This window comes from Salvia hispanica, chromosome 5 (assembly GCF_023119035.1).
Source record: "Salvia hispanica cultivar TCC Black 2014 chromosome 5, UniMelb_Shisp_WGS_1.0, whole genome shotgun sequence".
NCBI lineage: Eukaryota > Viridiplantae > Streptophyta > Magnoliopsida > Lamiales > Lamiaceae > Salvia > Salvia hispanica.
In genome coordinates, this window is record NC_062969.1 from 16,111,744 (window position 1) to 16,132,274 (window position 20,531).

At 36.5% G+C, this 20,531-nt stretch overlaps 1 protein-coding gene across 1 annotated transcript; it reads left to right on the forward strand.

The window, feature by feature from the left end:
• The first annotated feature begins 6,220 nt into the window (after positions 1 to 6,220).
• Positions 6,221 to 18,295, forward strand: LOC125189517 (bZIP transcription factor TGA10-like). Its single transcript, XM_048086790.1, has 9 exons — positions 6,221 to 6,292; positions 6,871 to 6,969; positions 7,291 to 7,425; positions 15,556 to 15,633; positions 15,807 to 15,869; positions 16,096 to 16,162; positions 16,300 to 16,556; positions 16,669 to 16,908; positions 18,146 to 18,295. Exons 1-9 carry the CDS (start codon positions 6,221 to 6,223, stop codon positions 18,293 to 18,295), a joined length of 1,161 nt encoding a protein of 386 aa, XP_047942747.1.
• Positions 18,296 to 20,531: the final 2,236 nt, after the last annotated feature.

Genomic DNA, 20,531 nt, shown 5'->3' on the forward strand with positions numbered 1-20,531 from the left:
ACCTTCTAATTGGCCGGCTGAAAAAAATGAAATCTTGTATAGTAAACGGTCATAATTGGGCTATTTCTTGCAAGAATTGCCCAATTTAGGCAAAGTGAACACGCCCTAATATTATTAGCAGGTGGGCCAAGTCACTTTTACATAGCCACGGTTATCACACACGACTTTTTTATGGAGTATTTAGTTTACAATCATAATATAAGAAATTATTTGTTAAATCCATTAATCCAACATACAAACACAAACGTTCAATTAATTTAATTAATTAATTGATCTAGCGATTATTCAATTCATTATTTGTACATCTAGATATTTTACTAGATATAATAAATTATTTATATTTTTTTCAATAGTAAATGATGGACTTTGTACACTTTAAGAATAAAAAATTGTTTGAAACATAAAATATAAATATAAATAGAATGAATGATGGATTATACAATTTATAAATTTAGAGAAATGATTTATTATATCATGATCAAATTTATAAGTGTGTTAATTTTTAAGTTTAATAGAAGTTATATTTTATTTAAAATGTTTTATAATAAGAAAATTGCGTATTACTCCCTCCATTCCAACTAAGTTGAATCGTATTCTTTTTTGGAATGTCCCAGCCAAATTGAGTAATTTTCTTTTTTGACAAAAAAAAAATAAAAAATCAATCACTCTTACTTTATTCAATCACCTACTTTTTAACACAAATTCTTAATCTTTGTTCTCAAAAATTTTACTCAACTTAGTTGGGATGAAGAATTTTCTTTTATTATTTGAAAAAAATGAGTATGATCCACTGAAAAATTAATTAATAATTACATAAATGAAGTTAATGGTCAATTAATGTGTAATTATTAATTAATTTTTGACTGTGGTAATTTATGTAAAAGTGACTTGGCCCATTTCATACTAATATAAAAGCAAATGTGAAAAAGGAAAGAAAAGAGAATAAGAAGCGATTGGTTTTAATATTATTTTCATCCTGGTAATTGTCTCTCAAATTGCGATGCGTTTCATTTGGAAAAGTCTGCATTTTAGCCACAGCAGGCCCAGCTGTGTTTTTTAACACAGTGGTGAGAGCAGCTGGCAGGCGAGAGCTAGAAGCAATATGAATAGATGGATAAGATTAAGGTTTGCAAAAGTTGAGAAGTTAAAGGCTGCGGCCTGCGGTAATTAAATGGAAACGCCGTCGTTTTTGAAGGCACAACAGCCACCGCTGTGTTCCCACCATAGCAGGGGATCCACCCCATCTTTTCCTCCAAAAACAATTTTTATCATTTTTGCAACACATTTACCAACTTCACACACTATACACACACCAAACAAAATACTCTCTCTCCGTCCCCAAAGAATATGAACTTTGGTTTGGTCCAATTTAAATATTTGGCAAATTTAAATTTTTTATTTGGTTTGGTTCGAACGAATAAAAACAAAACAAAAAAAAATTGAATTTCTTTATAAATATTATTCTTACTATAGACACCATTCGTCCATATATAATAATTTATAGAAATATAGTCGAAATTAAGTTGAAAAAGTCAGTGAAATGTGAGTTTTACTTTTATATATTAGTTTTATAATAAAATATTAGTGAACATGAGTTAGTAGAATATGAGCTCCAATACCAAAAATAAAAGTGAAAGGTGAAAAAATCTTGCATCTGCCACTGTGTATAGTATGTGCAGTGTGTGCGCATGTGCAATGTGTGTAGTGTGAATTATATTTTTCAATTATTAAAAATTCTAAAGTTTTAGTTAGATTATAAAATCTAAAAATCATAAAATTGAGATAATATTGAATTAATATATAATACTCCCTTCCATTCCGCGGTAGTAGAGTCATTTCTTTTTGGCACGAAGATTAGAAAAGAGATGTATTGTGTATTAATAAATATACAATAAAATGTAATACACCATAGTTAAATGTTATCTTTATCCCATATCGAATCTTACTGTGAAATGCTTACATGTTATCTATTTCTGGTAAATGCATATATTATTAATTGTGTCTTTGCATAATATACACGCGCTGGCGAACTTTAAATTGTAACGTAAGTTGGACAACATTACTATTCAGACGCATGCGGTACATGCACGCACGCGCACACATACACACTTCACCTTCACACATAGTATATCTTTTCCATATTTAATTTGTCATAAATATATCACCTAACCTAAATTTTCCATATAATCAACATTCATGTATGATGAGTTGTGTAATAAACACTCATCAATCTTTATTCTTGTTATTATTTTTGTATACTTTAATTAATTAAAGTAAAAAAAATGGTTGGTTTAATTTTAATTACAGGGTGATATCTTGAAGCAGCAAACCCTTCGCCAGCTGCGGCTGCATCTGACGACCCGCCAAGCCGTGCAGTGTTTTCTGGTCATCGGCGAGTACTTCAACCGCCTCTGCTCCCTCAGCACCCTCTGGCTCAACCGCACCTGCCACGACTAAAGGCGTCAATGGAAAAATTGCTCTATGGATAAAACATTTAAAACATTTGATACTGAATTTTATTTTGGTATGCATAGAAGATTCAAACTCTATTTCTTTTCAGTTATTCTGCTAGATTGGAGTGAAACTTGGAATAAGATTCAACCGAAATTTAAATTGCGATGCATAAGTAGACATATTTTTTCCTCCAAAAACAATTTTATCATTTTGCAACACATTTACCAACTTCAAACGGTATTAAAACTTTGAAGTCAGAGAAGCTTTAGAAAGCATATCCGCAACATATTGTGATCTGTTGAAACCTAATTGATCTTCTTTTTTCCTTTGTGTACAGTATGTGCAGTGGGTGTGCATGTGCAATGTGTGTGTACTGTGAAGCAATGTGTGTATTGTAAATTCTTTTTTTCAATTATTCAAAAATTCTAATTTTAGTTTTATTATAAAATCTAAAATTTATCAAATTAAGATGATATTGAATTTATACATAATGCTCTCCATTCCGCGGTAGTAGAGTAATTTCTCTTCGGCACGGAGATTAAAAAGAGAAAAATAAATATATAATAAAATAGGAGAAAAGGAAAAGTAGAGAGAATAAAGTAATGTGAGAAAATGTGTATGATGAGAATCAAACCGTCACGCATCATATGCGCCAAGCCCGATCAAAGACCTACACTGGCCGATGACGAGGTCTATGAGAAAGAAGATGCAAGAAGCCTTGAGGAGAAATCTCGGATTGTTGACCGACGAAGCGGAAGAGGCGATCACTGATGGGTTCGAGACGTTGAATCAATATCTGACCCAAACCATCGTCGGTGACACTCACTCTGCCACCGGATGTGAGCACTTTTTTTTCGATAAAATAAAGACTCAAATCACATTTAGAATGGGTGAGCAAGTCAAAGAACAAACAATTCTAAAACAAAATAAAACCAAAAAAGGCTATAGAGCCAAAACACCTAGATTAACAAGAACGGACAAAAGGATCCAACAAAAGCTCACACAGAAAACGCACATACGCACACATACACGCGCAAGCGGGTGCGCACACACACTACGCACTTCACGCACACACACTAAAACACACATTGAGGAGGCTTGCTCAGAGTAGAGAAGCAGCAAGAAAAAACAGGCTTAAGGAAAAGGCATGTGTTTAATTTAGACACACTAAAACACACATTGGGTGGAAATGAGAATGCGGGAGAGCAAGGCCTCCCTTATACCAACATAATTCCAGGTATAATTCTTTCTTAATTGAAAAAAAATTAAGGATGAGAAAGTTTATCCCAACCCATGTGCGTGGTTGGTGAATTGTGGATGCGTGAGAAAAGTCACACATGGCGTGATACTCGAGGGTGTTGCATTAATTAATGAATTAATGAATTGATTCCGCATAATTTTTTAGGTGTGACACTACTTGATATGGAGTACGCGCAATGGCTGGAGCGTGGAGGAGCATCACCGCCTGATGGCGGAGCTGAGGGGTGCGGTCAACGAGTAACGGCAGGAGAACGAGATGTGTGTCGCCATCTGCAACTGGTTGACATAACTATGTAAAGATACTTTATGCACTTTTTCGTAATCTTTTAAATATTTAATTTGTTAAGTATATCATCTAACATAAAATTTCCTTATAGTCAACATTATTATGCACGCGCACACGCACACGCACACGCACACGCACACGCACACGCACACGCACACGCACACGCACGCGCACGCACACACTTCACCTTCACACACGCACTACACATACACCGTTACACACACTTTGAATTATAATTCAACTCCTTTGTTAAACGAACAATGGATTTGAAATTCAATTATAGAATTTCAATTCCAATTCCGTGTACCGAACGGACCCTTTATAAATTTCTCAATAATTGGGGATTATATGATATAGGTGTCCTCAACTAATATTTTTTTTCCATTTTATTTGCTACAACCCCTCTCTTACTCGTGTGTGTCTCTCTCTCTCTTACTCATACCAAGAACTAAATATTTGTGGGCAAGACAAGTTTGATTGGGCCACAAATCCATGTTATAAATGATTTATTGTTTGAATCTATAATGAATGATATATTAGGTCTTAAATAGTACGGCCCATCGGATTCTCTCATTTTTGTAAAATCATTTTTTTTGGGTTCTCTGAATTTTAGACCTTTTGATCTTGTGTGACACTCCATTAGATATCCAAAATATCTCGTTTGTAATTACCTTTAAATTGAGATGTTTCAAAAACAATGAGAATAAACCATATTTACTCGAGTTATTGTGGTATAGAAATACTCAAACACAGACACAACTGATTTATTGCAAGATATCTCAGATAACTATAGATGAGGTACAATATATCAGGCTATAGAAAACCAGTTTACAAGCTGGTAAAATGGAGCTCGAAACCATCACAAAAAGAATCAGACAGACTACTCGCGAGCTACTCACCTCGAGCTAACAATGGTGCCTGTCTCTCTACAAAGACCATTTCAGTCATCAGTTACTCGCTCACATGGCCAATATACACATATCCACTTATTTACTACTCTCTCCGTCCCACTTAAGATGACACGTTTTCCTTTTTAGTTTGTCCCAACTAAGATGACACATTTCCTTTTCGGAAACTTTCTCTCTCCAATTATGTTACGAATCCAACAACCTCGGCTGCTGCAGCCGCTGCAGAGCCTTCCTCATCACCATTGACAGCGGAGGGGACGGTGATAAGGAGTGAAGACGAAGAAGAGTCATCCAAGGACGAGGAGGAGGACCTGTCGCAGACTGAGGAAGAAGAGGCAGGAACCAAGGAGAGTACAACAGTCCGGAAGTTGAGACCAATTAGACGGTCCAGTCGATAACGAATTTCTTCCGATTGTATAATCTACTTTTATCACCTAGACTTTTAATTTATCTTTTCACTAATAATTAACTATAAAATTGTACTAAATTTTATTCAACAGGTTAACTTCTGAATATTTTTCTATCATCCAAAAACCGCCATTCTCCATTTACAAAAATTACTAATTAGAAACTAGGAAAATGGTTATGGGCTCCACCAGAAATATATACGCCAGTACTAAGCTTTTTGATTTGATAGAAGCATAAAATTCTAGCCCATTTTAGGTGGGCCTCAACAGGCCATTAATTGCTTTCGAATCAAAAACCTTTTTTTTGCATAATTAACCATAAAACAAATAAATCAATAGTATTTGGGTATATAAATCAAGGTTCCACATTCTTAAAGAAAATAAATGTCCATTATATTAAGATCTACACACTTTTCCCAATTTTCTATCTCTTCTCGAAGAAACAAATACTTCAACTTATAAAAATTTGCCACTAAGGTACAAAATAATTGATTCCACACATTGTTCATTTTATACTAAGTGTGATAGATTTTGAGTAGACTTTAATATTTGGTCACTAAAATGATGCGCTAAGTTCATTTGGTGCAGAGTTATTAGAGCATCTCCAATGGAGGCTAGCGGGCCGGCTAGTCGATTCCCGGGCGCTGGCTGGTCCGCTAGCTGACCATTGCAACCGGCGAATGGAAAATCGGCAAGCCGATCGGCTAGCCCACGCCGATTCGCGGGCGCTAGCAGATGTGCTGGCCGCCATTGTAGGCTCCCGATCGGCTAGCGATCGGCCAGCGCCATTTTTTTTAATTTTCGAAACTCTATATATACGCGATCTGCACGTCATTTTCATTCGCACCACTTGTTTTAACGAGTTTCTCTCTCTCTTAATTTCTGTACAAGAGCAATAACGCGAAATGGAGAACAACAACGATTCTACTCCAGTGCCTCCAGTGACAAGCAGGGAGGTGAATGGGGTCCGATGGGCGGTACTACAATATGTACCCTTGGCCGCAGATGATGTCGGGGATGGCAGCCGGGGATGCAGGGGATGGGGGGTGGGGGGAGGGGGGAAGACAATGTCTATTGCCCCAGTCTTGACTTTTTGATTGCTTCTTCCCACACATCGAGCGGAGACGCAATTCACTGGGCATGAAACTTTCTCCTTAGAGGAGTTGGGGATAGATCTCGAGGATGCGGACTCTCCCATTCAAACAGGGGGAGTAGGTCGGGGTCAGGGTCGGGGCGCACCGAAGAAGAAGAGGGGCAAGGGCAAAGGGGTGGTCGGCGAGTCGTCGCAGCCGGCTGATGACGCCAGTTCGGCTAAGGTACGGAGGAAGTGGACGGATGACGAGAACGTCGCGATGTGCAAGGCTTGAGTGTGTGTTTGCGATGATCCCCTCCATTCGAACAATCAGAGGGTGTGGGCTAAAATAGCAGCAGCCTACAAGACATTTTGCCCGAAGGGGAAGCCACACAGCGGGGAGGAGTGCCGAAAGCAGTGGGACCGAATCAGGGCTACGTCTCCCGATTTGCGGGCTTGTACGCCAACCACCTCTGCATGAAGACTAGTGGCCAAACTGACGATGATGTGAGGAGGATGGCGGAGGCCGCCTTCCCCTTGACGGGGGTTTATAAGGAGTTCTCCTACTGGAACTGCTATGAGGTGCTGATGGATTCCATCTGAGAATTTCGAGTGGGTGTCGATGCTGGCTGGCCAAAGAAGCAGCGGCTGAACCTCGCCGGTGATTACAGCAGTAGCGGTGGTTCCCACGAGCTCCCCGACGATGCTCAGGAGTTCCCGTCCCCTCCATAGTTTACTCGCCGCACTCGCCTGGTTGGTCAAAAGAGGGCGCAACGGGGAGCTAGGGGAGTCACCCACGGGTCCCAGGAGGCCCAGTCGGCATCCCCCCTACTGTTCATTCGTTAGCCGAGCTCTCCCGCCTCGCGCATCAACAAACGCAGGTGAACATGTGGAAAATCATAGGTGAATGGAAGGCCTGACCCTGTGGTGAAGGGGCTTGTTTTTGACCTCCTCCAGAGTATGCGGGCCGATTTGGCTAGCGTACGTAGAGAGGCGGGAGATGCCGGGGACTCAGATGCGGCAGATTTGGGGTCCCAGGTAGCGGTGACGGCGGCGACAAGGAGTGAGGCGGGGCTCGTGTGTGGAAGCAGGAGGGTTTTTTTTTTTATAATTATGTAAATATTTTTTAATGTACATTTTTTTAATTTAAATAAAATTATTGCATTTTCCCGTATCTGTGTCGTAAATTTAATTCCGTATTTTTCGTGATTGTAATTTATTTGTTTTTTATAATTTTGTTTATTATGGCTAGTCCTAGTGCTAGTCCAATTTCTTGTCCTGATGATGTGACAGGCAGTTTCTAGCCCTAGATGATGTGGCAGGAGGAGTTTTTGGCTAAGCTATTACTAGCCTATTGCTAGTTCAGGAGCCATTGGAGATGCTATTAAGGTACTGCACTTAATTCAGTTTTTTTTTTTAATTATGGTATAATACAATTCATTAATATTTATATTTTTTTCATTATGAAGACACACATAGTTCATCTTACATAGCTTCGTGAAGTTAGAGATCAAATTGAACATATGAATATAATTTAGCATGGCCTTGCACTAAAAATCATAAATCTCTTTCGGTGATTTTTTATTTATTATAATTAGGGATTTGTTATTTTTTTACAATTCTCTTTCTTTATATATATAGGTCCAAACAAGATCTATGTTTACAGTCCATTTTCCATCCTTATCTCTTGGCGAATCTTTATTAAAACAGATTTCATCATTTTTGCCATATAAAATGCCCCATTTCTATTTTTGGCATGAGATTGAACTCATTCTCCACTAATATAGTATTTCAATAATTTATTCTTGTCATTCTTTTAATGCACCAATTATGCATTAAAATTCGTATCATCTTACGTATTTCTATTTTTGTTAGACGAAGTGAGTATATTGTATTAACATGAGATATTAAAGTGATAAAAAAGCATGTGAAAAAGTATCCCATTTTAAACGGAAAATGATGAATGAGAAGTGATGACATTCATTTTATAGATAAAGAGATTGAAAAGAAGAGAGAAATATTTATATTTTATACAAAGAAAATTTTCTTTATATTTAATTTTTATTATAATTTTTTATATTTCAAAGCAAAAGTATCCGGATTATTTTAAAGCGAGAATTGTTACCAAAACAACACGACTCTTGATCGCATAGATTATTGTATGTGAGTGATAGTTTCCCTAGTGCCGACCCTTAACTCTCAAAAACATATTTTCTTGGTCCCGTCATAATTGATATGCTTTCCTTATACACAAAATTTAAAAAATTGATATTTAAAGAGTTTAATGGAGGGAGGGTAAATAATGAGAGAATTACGAGTAGAGGAATAAAGAGATAATAAAGTAGGTGGGAGAATAAAGTTACTCTCTCCATTCACTATAAGTGAGTCGTATTCCCTTTTTAAGTAAGTCGTTTCCCTTTTAGCAAAAGACAACACATTTACTCTCTCTTACTATATTTCCTCTCTCATACTTTATTCTCTCTCCTTTATTTTATTCTTTTTTCATCTCTCTACTTTATTCTCACTCCCTTATTTTATTCTTTTTCATATCTCTACATTATTCTCACTCCACTTAACTCATCAAACATTATTTTCTTAAATCTTGTGCCTATAAGTATTATTTTTCGCTAAAAAGGAAATGACTCATTTTAGGTGGAACATCCCAAAAAGGAAAGTAATTCGATTAGAGTGGGACGAAAGGAGTACACAGCAATGAGTTAATTATTTAATACTTTGAATGAACTACAAAAATAATATTTGACAATATGATTTGCATGTAGATCATTATCCGTAATGAATTTTATTAGCATAGATAGATCCTTAACAAACACTCCAAAAAATACTACTCCATTTACCTAACAGCCAATTTTCGCTACTAATTGTCATAATTTCACTAGTAAAAATGGTTAGCAACGGATTAGCAAAAGATTTATACAATTGTTCATTTGGTCATTGTTAAAATTTAGCAACATACTCCCTTCGTCCCACTCTAAGTACCACATTTTTCCTTTAAGGATGTCTATTCTAAATATCATATTTCTAAATATAGAAACATCACTCTTTCTACCTTTTCCTTCTCTCTTACATTGTTCAATCCACCAAAAAATATCCCATTTTGTCATTTTCGTCCGTCCACCAATAAATGTCTCATTTGTTTTTTTTACCACTTTTGGTAATGGACTCCACATTCCACTAATTTTATTTCACTCACATTTCACTATAAAACTAATATATAAAAGTAGCACCCACCTTCCACTAACATTTTCCAGTCACTTTCTATTATATTTCTTACAACCCGTGCCCGATCAAATTGGTCTTGTATTGGTGAATGAAGGGAGTACTATATAAAATTTTGTGCCAAACTAGACATGCTCCACTTAGAGTGGGACGGATGAAGAATTAAATTATGCTACTAAAATTTCAGGGAGTAACTTAGCAACAGATCAAGTCAGTTGATAATTAAGCTCGGATGAAGAGAGGAAATGAAAATTCACTCCAAATCGTTTCTAGTCTATAGAGTTCTTCGCCTAGTAGCCTGCTGAGTTCGTCGTCTATGAACCCATCGTTCCGATGGTTCGAACTGTCCATCTAGAATGTCTCTCGTGGTTTGTTGAAGGTGACCTGTCTCTCCAGAACATTGTCAGCGAGACCAGTGGCGGATTCAGGATTTTTAATTCGGGGGTACGACCTTTATATTGATTTAGAGCATTAAAATTCGATCGATCATTTTTCTTTCGTTTTATTAGTTGTGAATATCTTATATCAATATTTTTATTAATTATGAATAAATTATATATATATAAATACATAAAATTATAGTAACTATTCCTTCCGTTTCAAGGAAGATGACTCAATCCTCGAGTGACACGGGAATTTATGCAAATTTATTTTTTGTGTGAAGCGAAGATAGTAAGGTAAGAGAGAGAATAAAATGAAGATAAGAGTGTTCTATTTGTAATAATGGATCGTATTGGTTGAGACAAACTAAAAAGGAAAGTCATCTTTAATGGGACGGGGGAAGTACAAAATTGATAGACATAATAGCTATGAAATAGAAAGAAAAAATAATAATAAATGAAATGAAATAGAAAGAAAAAATAATAATATATGGAATGAAATAGAAAGAAAAAATAAACATAATGGAGCAAAATACCTATATCAAAGCATAAATAAAAAAGGAGCAAACTTAAATAGCAAAGCATAAATAAAAAAGATCAAACTTCGATAGTAGAATGCACCACCGCTGGGAATCGTACACGGATCCTTAACAACACTACGTACGTTCCTACCACTAAGCTAGACTAAGCTGATTGTTATTTTCTAAGCAATATATAATAAAGACAGAAAATACTAAGTATTTTTTATATATATAAATTGTTGATGTTGTTGCATTGATCTCTCTGTTTCCCCCCTTCACGTCGATGGCTTGGGGACAAGCTTGAGTGAAGTGGGAGGGGGAGAGGAGTCAATGCATGTATTTTTCCGCATGATAAGAGTCTTTAGGTCTAGTTTTGTTGTGTCGCATGAACCAGTGAATATAATACGGCATGATCCTCTTAGTGAAAGTAATCGAAAATACGAGGTATTTCAACTTAGAAGCCTTTTCCTTTAATAAGCCAAGTCAATCTGAGTGAAGCGAGAACGATAGAGGATGTCTTTACTTACTTAGTTGTGAAGTCCTACTATAATAGCGAGTTATAAGCCTTAAATAACTTCGAGCTAACACATGTTAAAGGGCCGCCACTAAATGCTTAGGGAGAAGAGTTGTAAAGGAGAAAAAATAGGGGGATTGGGTTATGAAGGTATAAGCTGGACGAAGTCCAGGGTAAGGTGTTATAAGCTGGACGAAGTCCAGAAGAGAGGAGGAAAATGGAGGAATAAGCTGGACAAAGTCCAAAGGAAAAAAAAAGAGGGAAGCAAAAACAAAAAAAAAAAAAAAAAAAAGAAGGAGAAAATATATAAAAAAAAGATATAAAAGGAAGGAGGAATAAGCTGGACGAAGTCCAGGGGGAGTTGTTTAAAGGGCAGGAACAATAATAACCTGACCTAGGAAAAAAAGGAGGAACTCTCATAACCCGACGCTTCAGTTGTGTGACAATAACTTAAGAGAGAATCGATCCTAACATCCCCGGTGAGGAATGAGTGATCGAGTGAATCCAATAATTGGGTAAGTAAAAGGCTATCTTGACGAACTGACAGATTGGCTAGGTAGAGGAAGAGAAAGGGCCTATTTGGAGGAGTGCAGCCTGTTGGATTGACCTTAATCTTGTGGGGATAGTTGCCTAAAAGTTGAAGCTAGCTCATGCATATGTGTTTATGTGTTTATGTTGTATGTTTTTCTTTAAGTGTTTTAGTTTCAAATTGTGTCTAGGTCTAGGAGTCTGTCTAGAGTCTAAAGAGTCGGTCAGGGGATAACCTTGCTTGAAATTCGCCTTATTCTTTTTCTTGTCTTTGTACTTGAGGACAAGTATGGTTTAAGTGTGAGCAGTTTGATAAGGCTAATTTCATGCATCGGTTATATAGTGAAAAGCATTACATTTTGCTGGGTCTAACACGGTTTCTAAGTCAGGTGTGTGACAGAATCGCTAGATCCAGGAGATGCTTGGAGGAAACAGTCTAGCGAAGAAATGAAGTGGAAATGAGCAGGAAAGAAGGCTAGAAGAAGGGAGTCAATAGCTGAGGGCAACAAAGTCTATCTATACCTCGCTAGGCCCCACTTCAACGCTTACAAATAGAGGAGCATGCAACACACAAGATATCACTTTTTTTCGTTCACTCTTAGCTCACACACAACACACACTTGGGAAATGGGAGTTCTGGGGTAGTTTTAGGTTTCAAGGGGTCAATTCTTCAGAGAAATTCCGTCGAAACACCGTCCACGTGAGGGCGAAGAAACAATCTACTTAATTTCAGTTCTTTTGCACTCTATTTCGTCGAACTTCACTTTTGGAAGTCGATTTGGCTGTTGATGTTGCTGATGATCTATGCATTTCTTAGTTTCCGTTATATTTGTGTTATTTCGTGTTGATCTACGTTGATCCTGCTGTTAAGAGTTTTATTTCGGCAAGTTGCATGTTGATCTCTGTTTTTTCTTTGTTACTTTGGTGCTCGATCTGGGAATTTGGCTGTAGATCTGTGGTGTTGTTGTTGATTGAAGGTTATTAGTTGAATCTGAAGTTATGAAATGTTTCTTTTGGCTGGAGTTTGTGTTGGATGCTTAGATCCGAAGTGGATTTAGCGTCCGAGGTTGGATCTGAACAGGGGAAGTCGAGTTGTGCATGGATTTTGAGTTTTCTATTGCTTTCTGTTTTACTTCGTCTAGCATCCGCAGATCTGTTTAGTTCTTAATTGTTCTTCATTAAAATTGTTAAAATCCAGTCTGCTCTGTTCCGATTTCGCTCATGCTGTTTTCTTCTGAGTTTTTATGCAAATTGGTTGGAGAAGATGATGTCGCTGTTAGTTAATACCTTAGTTAGTTGTTTTTTTCCAGCTTTTCGTCCATACTCTGCTTTTTCAGTTATGGTCCCCACCGTCAGTTTATTTCCCAGATCTAGGTAATTAGAATAGTTTCTCAGATCTAGTGATTGTTCGGTTCTAGTTTACGTGCATGCTTTTGTTATTTCGCCTAGATCTAGCTGTTAGCGTAGCAATTCAAAGTTCCAAGTTTAAGTTTAATTTCTTCAACCCAAAAAAATGCGTGGCAGCAGCCAACCCAAAAACAATTCCCAAATCCTTGAGCATGATTATTACGCATCCATCTCTGTGGGATCGATCCCTACTTCCCTGTGCTAGGTTTTAGTAAAGTGGTTGAGGGTTTTTGAAGAAGTGCTCTGTGTGTCCGACGACCAGGATTTTTCAACGACCAGTGAGTTCCTAGACCGAGTGATCTAGCGGATTTGCTGGATCTAGGAAACCTGTTATTTCTTTCTGTGCACATAGTGACTACCCACACACTAGTTGTGTCGTCTTCAGTACCCTTGGCCGCAGATGATGTTGGGGATGGCAGCCGGGGATGCAGGGGATGGGGGGGAGGGCAATGTCTATCGCCTCAGTCTTGACTTTTTGACTGCTTCTTCCCACAACATCTCCAATGGTCCTTAAGTTCGTGCTTCGCGTATCCAACGGTCCATTTAGGTGGATAACAATATGAAATTCTTTCGGTAGTGATATATATACCGAAACTTCCGGTATGGTAACGGTATGAAATTCTTTCATACCGGTATTTTAGGTACAATATATGATACAACATTTCCGTATCGACCCAGCCCTAGACACACTTTTCTTTTTAGTTTGTCCCAACTATGATGACACATTTCTATTTTTGGAAAATTTATCTCTCTCCAATTAATACACTCAATCACTTTTTTCCTCTCCAATTCAACTCTCTCTCTCCATTTATTACTTACATCCATCTTTTCTCTCTCTAATTAAACCGATAAACCAACAATTCCTAAAATCTGCCGGCTATGAAATGTATCTTAGCCGGGCCAGACGGAGTATATTAGAAACATATAGAAAAGAGAAACAAAATACACACATAACATACATGAATTTCTAGTGACAAAAAACTATACCAACATGGCATCTATTTATCAGACTTCTTATCTCCACACTCCCAAATAAATAAACTTAAACCATTTTTCTAAGAGAGAGGGTGTGAAATTAAATGGAATTGTATGAAAGTTGAATTTGGGAAATGAAAGTCTTCTTTCTTATAGAGAAAAGCTTAAATAGGGTTTGTCTTTTCTCTTTGCATTCAATTCATTTTCCCATTTTTTATACCATCCTCCTCTCTTTTGATTACTCCATAACTACCTCTCACTCTCTTTCTAAATTTCATTTGTCTCTATCTACATTATGTTGAGCTCCAATTTCTCTATAAAATGAGAACAAAATACTAGGTTTTGAGCAACCAAGAAAAGAAAGAGTTCCCTCTCTATCTCTCTCTAGACCTCATCTCTCTCTCTAGATCCCATCTCTCTCTCTTCCCCTCTCATGGCTTCAAACAAAGTCAGTAGCAACGAGCTTCATCACTCTCACTCTGCACAAATAGGTCAACATCTTCCGATGCAACACGATAATCAAATCAATCATCATCATCATCATCAAAATCAATATAATAATTCCATGTTTTCATTTGGGATGATGCCATCATCCTCATCAGCCATACCCTTCAATAGGTAAGCAACTTGGGCCTTTTTTTTTTCTAATTTATTTTTCTAATATATATTTTAATTAAGTATGATTTGTTGATGTGGAATATTTGCAGAAGCAAAGAATCCGGAGCTTACGAATCAGACTATTTGGATCAAACTCCCTGTCAATACGGTTACCTCAACGGCCAAGATCCATCTTCGTCTCAAGATCAACGTCGTAAACATTCATATACACCTATATCAATTTTATTTCTTTTTGAGATTTTACAAAATCAAAATTTTTCTTTAGATTTCTAGAGATTCTGATTCTTCATGAGAGAAAATGTTATAACTTGGCAGATTGAAGCCACTGGTTTAATTTGTGCAAACCCTCAAAAATATTTTTCATTTGAAGCCACTATGTTTTTTTTTCTCAAATTCTGAAATGTGATTTTTTTGTTAACTTTTTTCATGTACAACCAATATTTGGTTTCAATTTGTTTAGCCTTTTTAATAAAAAATTATTGTCCGATTTTAATTTAATTGGCTAATTTACATTCAATTAAAATAATTTGTGTCTGAATTTATGCAGAGATGAACCGGCACACTCTCAGCATTATCCCTTCTCAGGCCCTGCATGGTGAACCAATTTTTACGGTAATTAGAATTAAAAAAAAAAACATTTTCTTACTCCCTCCGTATTAAAAGAACAGAAGCATTTGAAACGGCACGAGGTTTTATGCACAATTGGTAAAGTAAGTGATAAAAATTGGTAAAGTAAGAGAGAGAAAAATAAAAATGAGTAAAGTAAGAGAGAAGAAGAGAAAAAGTATAGAAAATAGAGTTAATGGATTGTGGGGTCCATGTCCTAAAATAGAAAGATTCTAAAGTTTATATTTTTAAAGAACGGCCCAAAATGAAAATAATTGCTATTTTTAAAAAATGAGGGAGTATTTTCATTATTGGCTTGTTTAAACTCTCGATTTATGATAATGGGGTTTCTCCGAATCAATTAATCTTGTGTTTTTGGTAGGGAAGCAGTGGTTCGCAAACACCATTTGAGGCATCTAACCCTAGAAATGATGTTCAAGAATCTGCCAGCGTAGTTCAGGTTATGATATTAAATTACTGTATTAATTAAATACAAAAAATGGCTATTTTTAATAAATCTAAATGATTCCTCATTAACTACTGTTGATATTTAAGTATATAAGTGAAATTTTGTGCTTGGAATAATTAATTTCTTTATTTTGATTATTTTTATTTTAAATTATTTAATTTCAGCGTGGGATAAACTACCAAAGGCCTACTGTAGAGCAAGATGCTCAAAAGTCAACTGATCTAAAGGTATTTTCGCTTAATATTTTACACAGTAAGTTTTTTAAAAATTATTAAATATGTTTTTTCGTGAAATGATTTGTTTTTGGAAATACAGACATGTTAAAGCTGAAAATTCAAAATGCTGGAGCACAAGTAGTCATATTTAATTTGAATTAATTTAACTATATTTCTCTTAAATCCAAATCCCATATATAGCTAAAAAGATTCTCCAAATGTACATTTTTTGCTATAGGAAATTTTATTGGGTGGGAATGAGAATGCGGGAGAGCAAGACCTCCCTTGCACCAACATAATTTCGGGTACAATTCTTTCTTAATTAAAAAAAAATTAAGGATGAGGAAATTTATCCCAACCCATGTGCGTGGTTGGTGAAAAGTCGCAAGGCGTGATATTTGAGGGCGTTACATTAATTAAAGAATTAATGAATTGATTCCAGGCGCGGTACAATTTGATATGGAGTACGCGCAATGGCTGGAGGTGCACCATTGCCTGACGGTGGAACTGAGGTACCGGCCAGAGAACGAGCTAGGTAACGTCATCGACAACTGGTTGGCCCACTACGACCAGATCGTGAGCCTCAAGAGCAAGGCCGTCAAGGACGACGTCTTCCACGTCTTCTCCGGAATGTGGAAGGCACCGGCAGAGCGGTGCTTTATGTGGATGGGCGGTTTCCGGCCGTCAGTGGTCATCAAGGTACAAGAAACCCTAAATTCAAAAAACCCTAAAATCAGAAAATCCCTAAAATCAGAAAATCCCTAAATTGAAATTTTTAGAAGATAGAAAATTGAATCAATCTCTCAATCAGATAGCGCTGGATGAGATGGAGGGCTTGACGGAGCAGCAACGGGTGGCGCTTTGTGGATTGCAGCGATCGGCCGAAGAAGATGAAGAGGCGATTACTGATGGGTTCGAGACATTGGATCGATCTCTGACCAAAACCATCGTCGGTGGCACTCTCACTATGCCACCATATCTGAACGAATACATGACACAAATGTCTATTGCCACTAAACAAGTCTCTGCTCTCCAAGGCGTTGTCACACGGGTAATTAATTTTTTTGATAATTAAATTTAGTATTATTGTTTATACAGAGTGGATTTTCTAATTAAACAACATTTTCCTTGAATAATGTTTAATTAAACATTTAGTTCCCTTGGTCAGCAGAAAAATTTCATGGCTTAATTAGGTTAATTATTATATATATTGAATTGATGATGCATATGTTGCTTTATTTCACTGTATAAAAATGGGAAAAATATGTCAGTGTTCGGATTTGTAACATCTACTATAGTATGTACATGTGTGTGTTTATGTTCAAAAATATTTCACTAGTACTACTAATATATATGTGGATACAATTTGAAGACGTAAATATCACTAATCTTTGACATGAAAATACAGTGAAAAAGTTCACCCGACTATAGGTTCTTGTATATCTTCAATTTGTTTGAATGAGTGATAAAATATTGCTAAGATTTATATTTTAAATTAATATATATTAGACCGCGTTAAATTTCATATTATCCCATATCGAATCTTATTATGCTTACCTGTTATCTATTTTTGGTAAATGCATTTATTATTAATTGCTTCTTTAATTTGCATGATATACACGCGTTAGCGAACTTTAAATTGTAACGTAAGTTGGACGAGTCATATATATTCCATTTTATCTCTAGTTAGGAATCTTTATAGAATTCTTAACAGAAAAAGATGCCATCAAATAACAAAAATAAAAAAGTCCACCATCCCTTTCAAAGTATTACTCTGTGTGTCTAATAGAAATTACTTAACTAATCACACATTAAAACTCGTATCATTCAGAGTTATACTATTAGTAAATAAATACTCCCTCTGTCCCGCTTTAGCAGTCTCATTGACTTTTCTGCCCTCTTTTTGTAAAAATGATAAAAAATAGTTAAAGTAAAGAAATGGTAAAGTAAGAGAGACAATAATGTAGATAAGACTCTTCTCTATATTATTCTCTCTCTTAATTTATCATTTCTCCTCTTTAACTATTTTTTATCATTTTTACAAAAAGAGGGCAGAAAAGTCAATGGGACTGCTAAAGCGGGACGGAGGGAGTAATACTTTATGTACATAAATATTTTTTCCCTTTTATCTATTCCATATTTTACTTGTCATAAATATATCACCTAACCTAAACTTTCCATATAGTCAACATTCATGTATGATGAGTTGTGTAATAGACACTCATTAATCTTTATTCTTGTTATAATTACTTAAAGTAAAAAAATGGTTGATTTAATTTTAACTTCAGGTTGATATCTTGAGGCAGCAAACCCTTCGCCACCTGCCTCTGCATCTGACGAACCGCCAAGCTGCTCAGTGTTTTCTGGTCATCGACGAGTACTTCAACCGTCTCCGCTCCCTCAGCACCCTCTGGCTCAACCGCACCCGCCACGACTAAAGGCGGCAATGGAGAAATTGCTTTAGATATGGAAAAAACATTTGATAACGAATAATATTCTTTTTGAACTTTGTTTTGGTATGCTAGCAGATTCAAGCTCTATTTCTTTTTCAGATATTCTGTTAGACATTTTTTTTGGAGTAAAACTTGGAATAAAATTGAACGGAAATCTAAATTGCAAGATGCATAAGCTAGACATATCTTTTCCAGGGGTTGGATCCCCTGCTGTGGTAGGAAACACAGTAGGGGCTGATGTGCCTTCAAAGGATGGCGTTTCTATTTAATTACTGCAGCCTTTACCTTTTGGAGGAGGATCTTCTGCTGAGTTAAAAAACACAGGAGGGCCTGCTGTGGCTAAAACGCGTACTTTTCCAAATGAAACGCATCCCAATTTTAGAGAGGCAATTACCAGGATAGAAATAATATTAAAACCACTCGCTTCTTATCTCTCTTTCTTTTTCACATTTCCTCTTCTTATTCTCTTTTCTTTCTTTTTTCGCATTTCCTTTAAGGGCGTGTTCACTTTTCTTTTTTTCATTTCTGCCGATTTGGGCCCGTCAAGATTTGGGCATAAGTTTTGGAAAGATATAAATGACATTCTTTCAATTCTTATACTACTAAGATATTCAGTAGGCGCATGTTAGGGTGCCACCACCCCTTAAAATAACACCATACCACCATTCCTAGCCAATCATTTGTACACGTGGACGAATAATAAGCTGCCACGTGACAAAAAAATAAAATAAAAAAAATCTAAAAAAGACGGCCAGCAATTTGTTGGTCTTTATCCAGCAATTTTTCTTGTCCAGCAATATCCGACACACTATACAACAATCTATAGATTGTTGTGTAGTGTTTGTATTATCGTTGTGTAACGTTTATAATATTGCTGTATAAGTGGTGTCACGGTGTCACTTTAAGAGGGGTTGTCATTCTAACACAAACTTATTCAGTATGCTAGATATAAATTCAATATGCAACAGAGATATAAATGACAATGACCATTTTACCCTCCACCATTTGTAAACGGATGTGCTGTAGAGTGTGAGAGCAAGCACAGAACCAGCCCTTTTTTTCTTTTAATTTTTATCATCGAAACTCCAATATTCATGAAAAAGATTCATAAGCAACAATTTTATACAATCGAAAACGAGAATTAATCCTAGTACCAGCTGATACTAAAATCAAATCAGAACAACCAAATTTTTTTTCGATTGTTATGCTCGAAAAAATTGTTCACCTCAAACCCAAAATAGTTTACCATAAACAATCCTAAGCTAGAATACAGACTCATGCTAATTCCTCAACATATTCCTTTTTCTTAGCACTTGGTTTTTTCTTCAACTCTTCAATGGTGAGAGAGAGAGTGTAGGCACCTGTCAATTGGTATTTTTCTTCAACTCTTCAATTGGTTTTTCTTCATGGCCTTGAGATTGCGAATAAATCCAGAAGGAAATATGGAATTCAATGGCATCTTTATAGGTCTATTGTGTTGAGAAGAGGATTGATGGCAGTAGGTTGCCGGAGATGTATGAATTAAGAGAACTGAAAGCAAAATCAAAGATCATCTTGTTTTGTTTGGGGAGACGTGCAGGGACTGCCCTGGAGGACTCGGAGCTTTAGAGCCGCTGCCGTCAAGCTCTTGACGGTGGCCAAGGCTCGGAGTTGACGAATCTGGGGGCGGTGAAAGAATTGTCGGGTCTGCAGGAGGGAGCCGACGCAGAGAGAGAGAGAGGATGGAGGAGGTTGTTGGTGGCGAGCCGTCACATGTGTGTATGTATTAGTAGATGGATTAGGGTTTGTCGTAGGTGATCCTCTCCGAGTAATTTGCGTGAGCACAACACAGTGTAGGTGATCATGAGGTGGAAAGTAAGGTTAGTTTTGTCAATTCTTGGTCCACTATTTAATGCATATAGCAAATCTTACCAATTTTGAAAGAATCAAATCATGCCCAATGGGCGTGAATAATGCGGGCCTCCTTCTAATTGGCAGGCTGAAAGAAATAAAATCTTGTATAGTAAACGGTCATGGTTGGGCTATTTCTTGCAAGAATTGCCCAATTTAGGCAAAGTGAACACGCCCTAATATTATTATTAGGTGGGCCAAGTCACTTTTACATAGCCACGGTTATCACACACGACTTTTTTATGGAGTATTTAGTTTACAATCATAATATAAGAAATTATTTGTTAAATCCATTAAATCCATTAATCCAACATACAAACACAAACGTTCA

Coding starts and splice junctions, on each gene's coding strand:
- LOC125189517 (XM_048086790.1), top strand. CDS start 6,221: ATGGAGAACAACAACGATTCTACTCCAGTGCCTCCAGTGACAAGCAGG. Junction 6,970..7,290: donor CCTACTGGAACTGCTATGAG/GTGCTGATGGAT, acceptor GGAAAATCATAG/GTGAATGGAAGGCCTGACCC. Junction 16,557..16,668: donor GGCCGTCAGTGGTCATCAAG/GTACAAGAAACC, acceptor TCTCTCAATCAG/ATAGCGCTGGATGAGATGGA.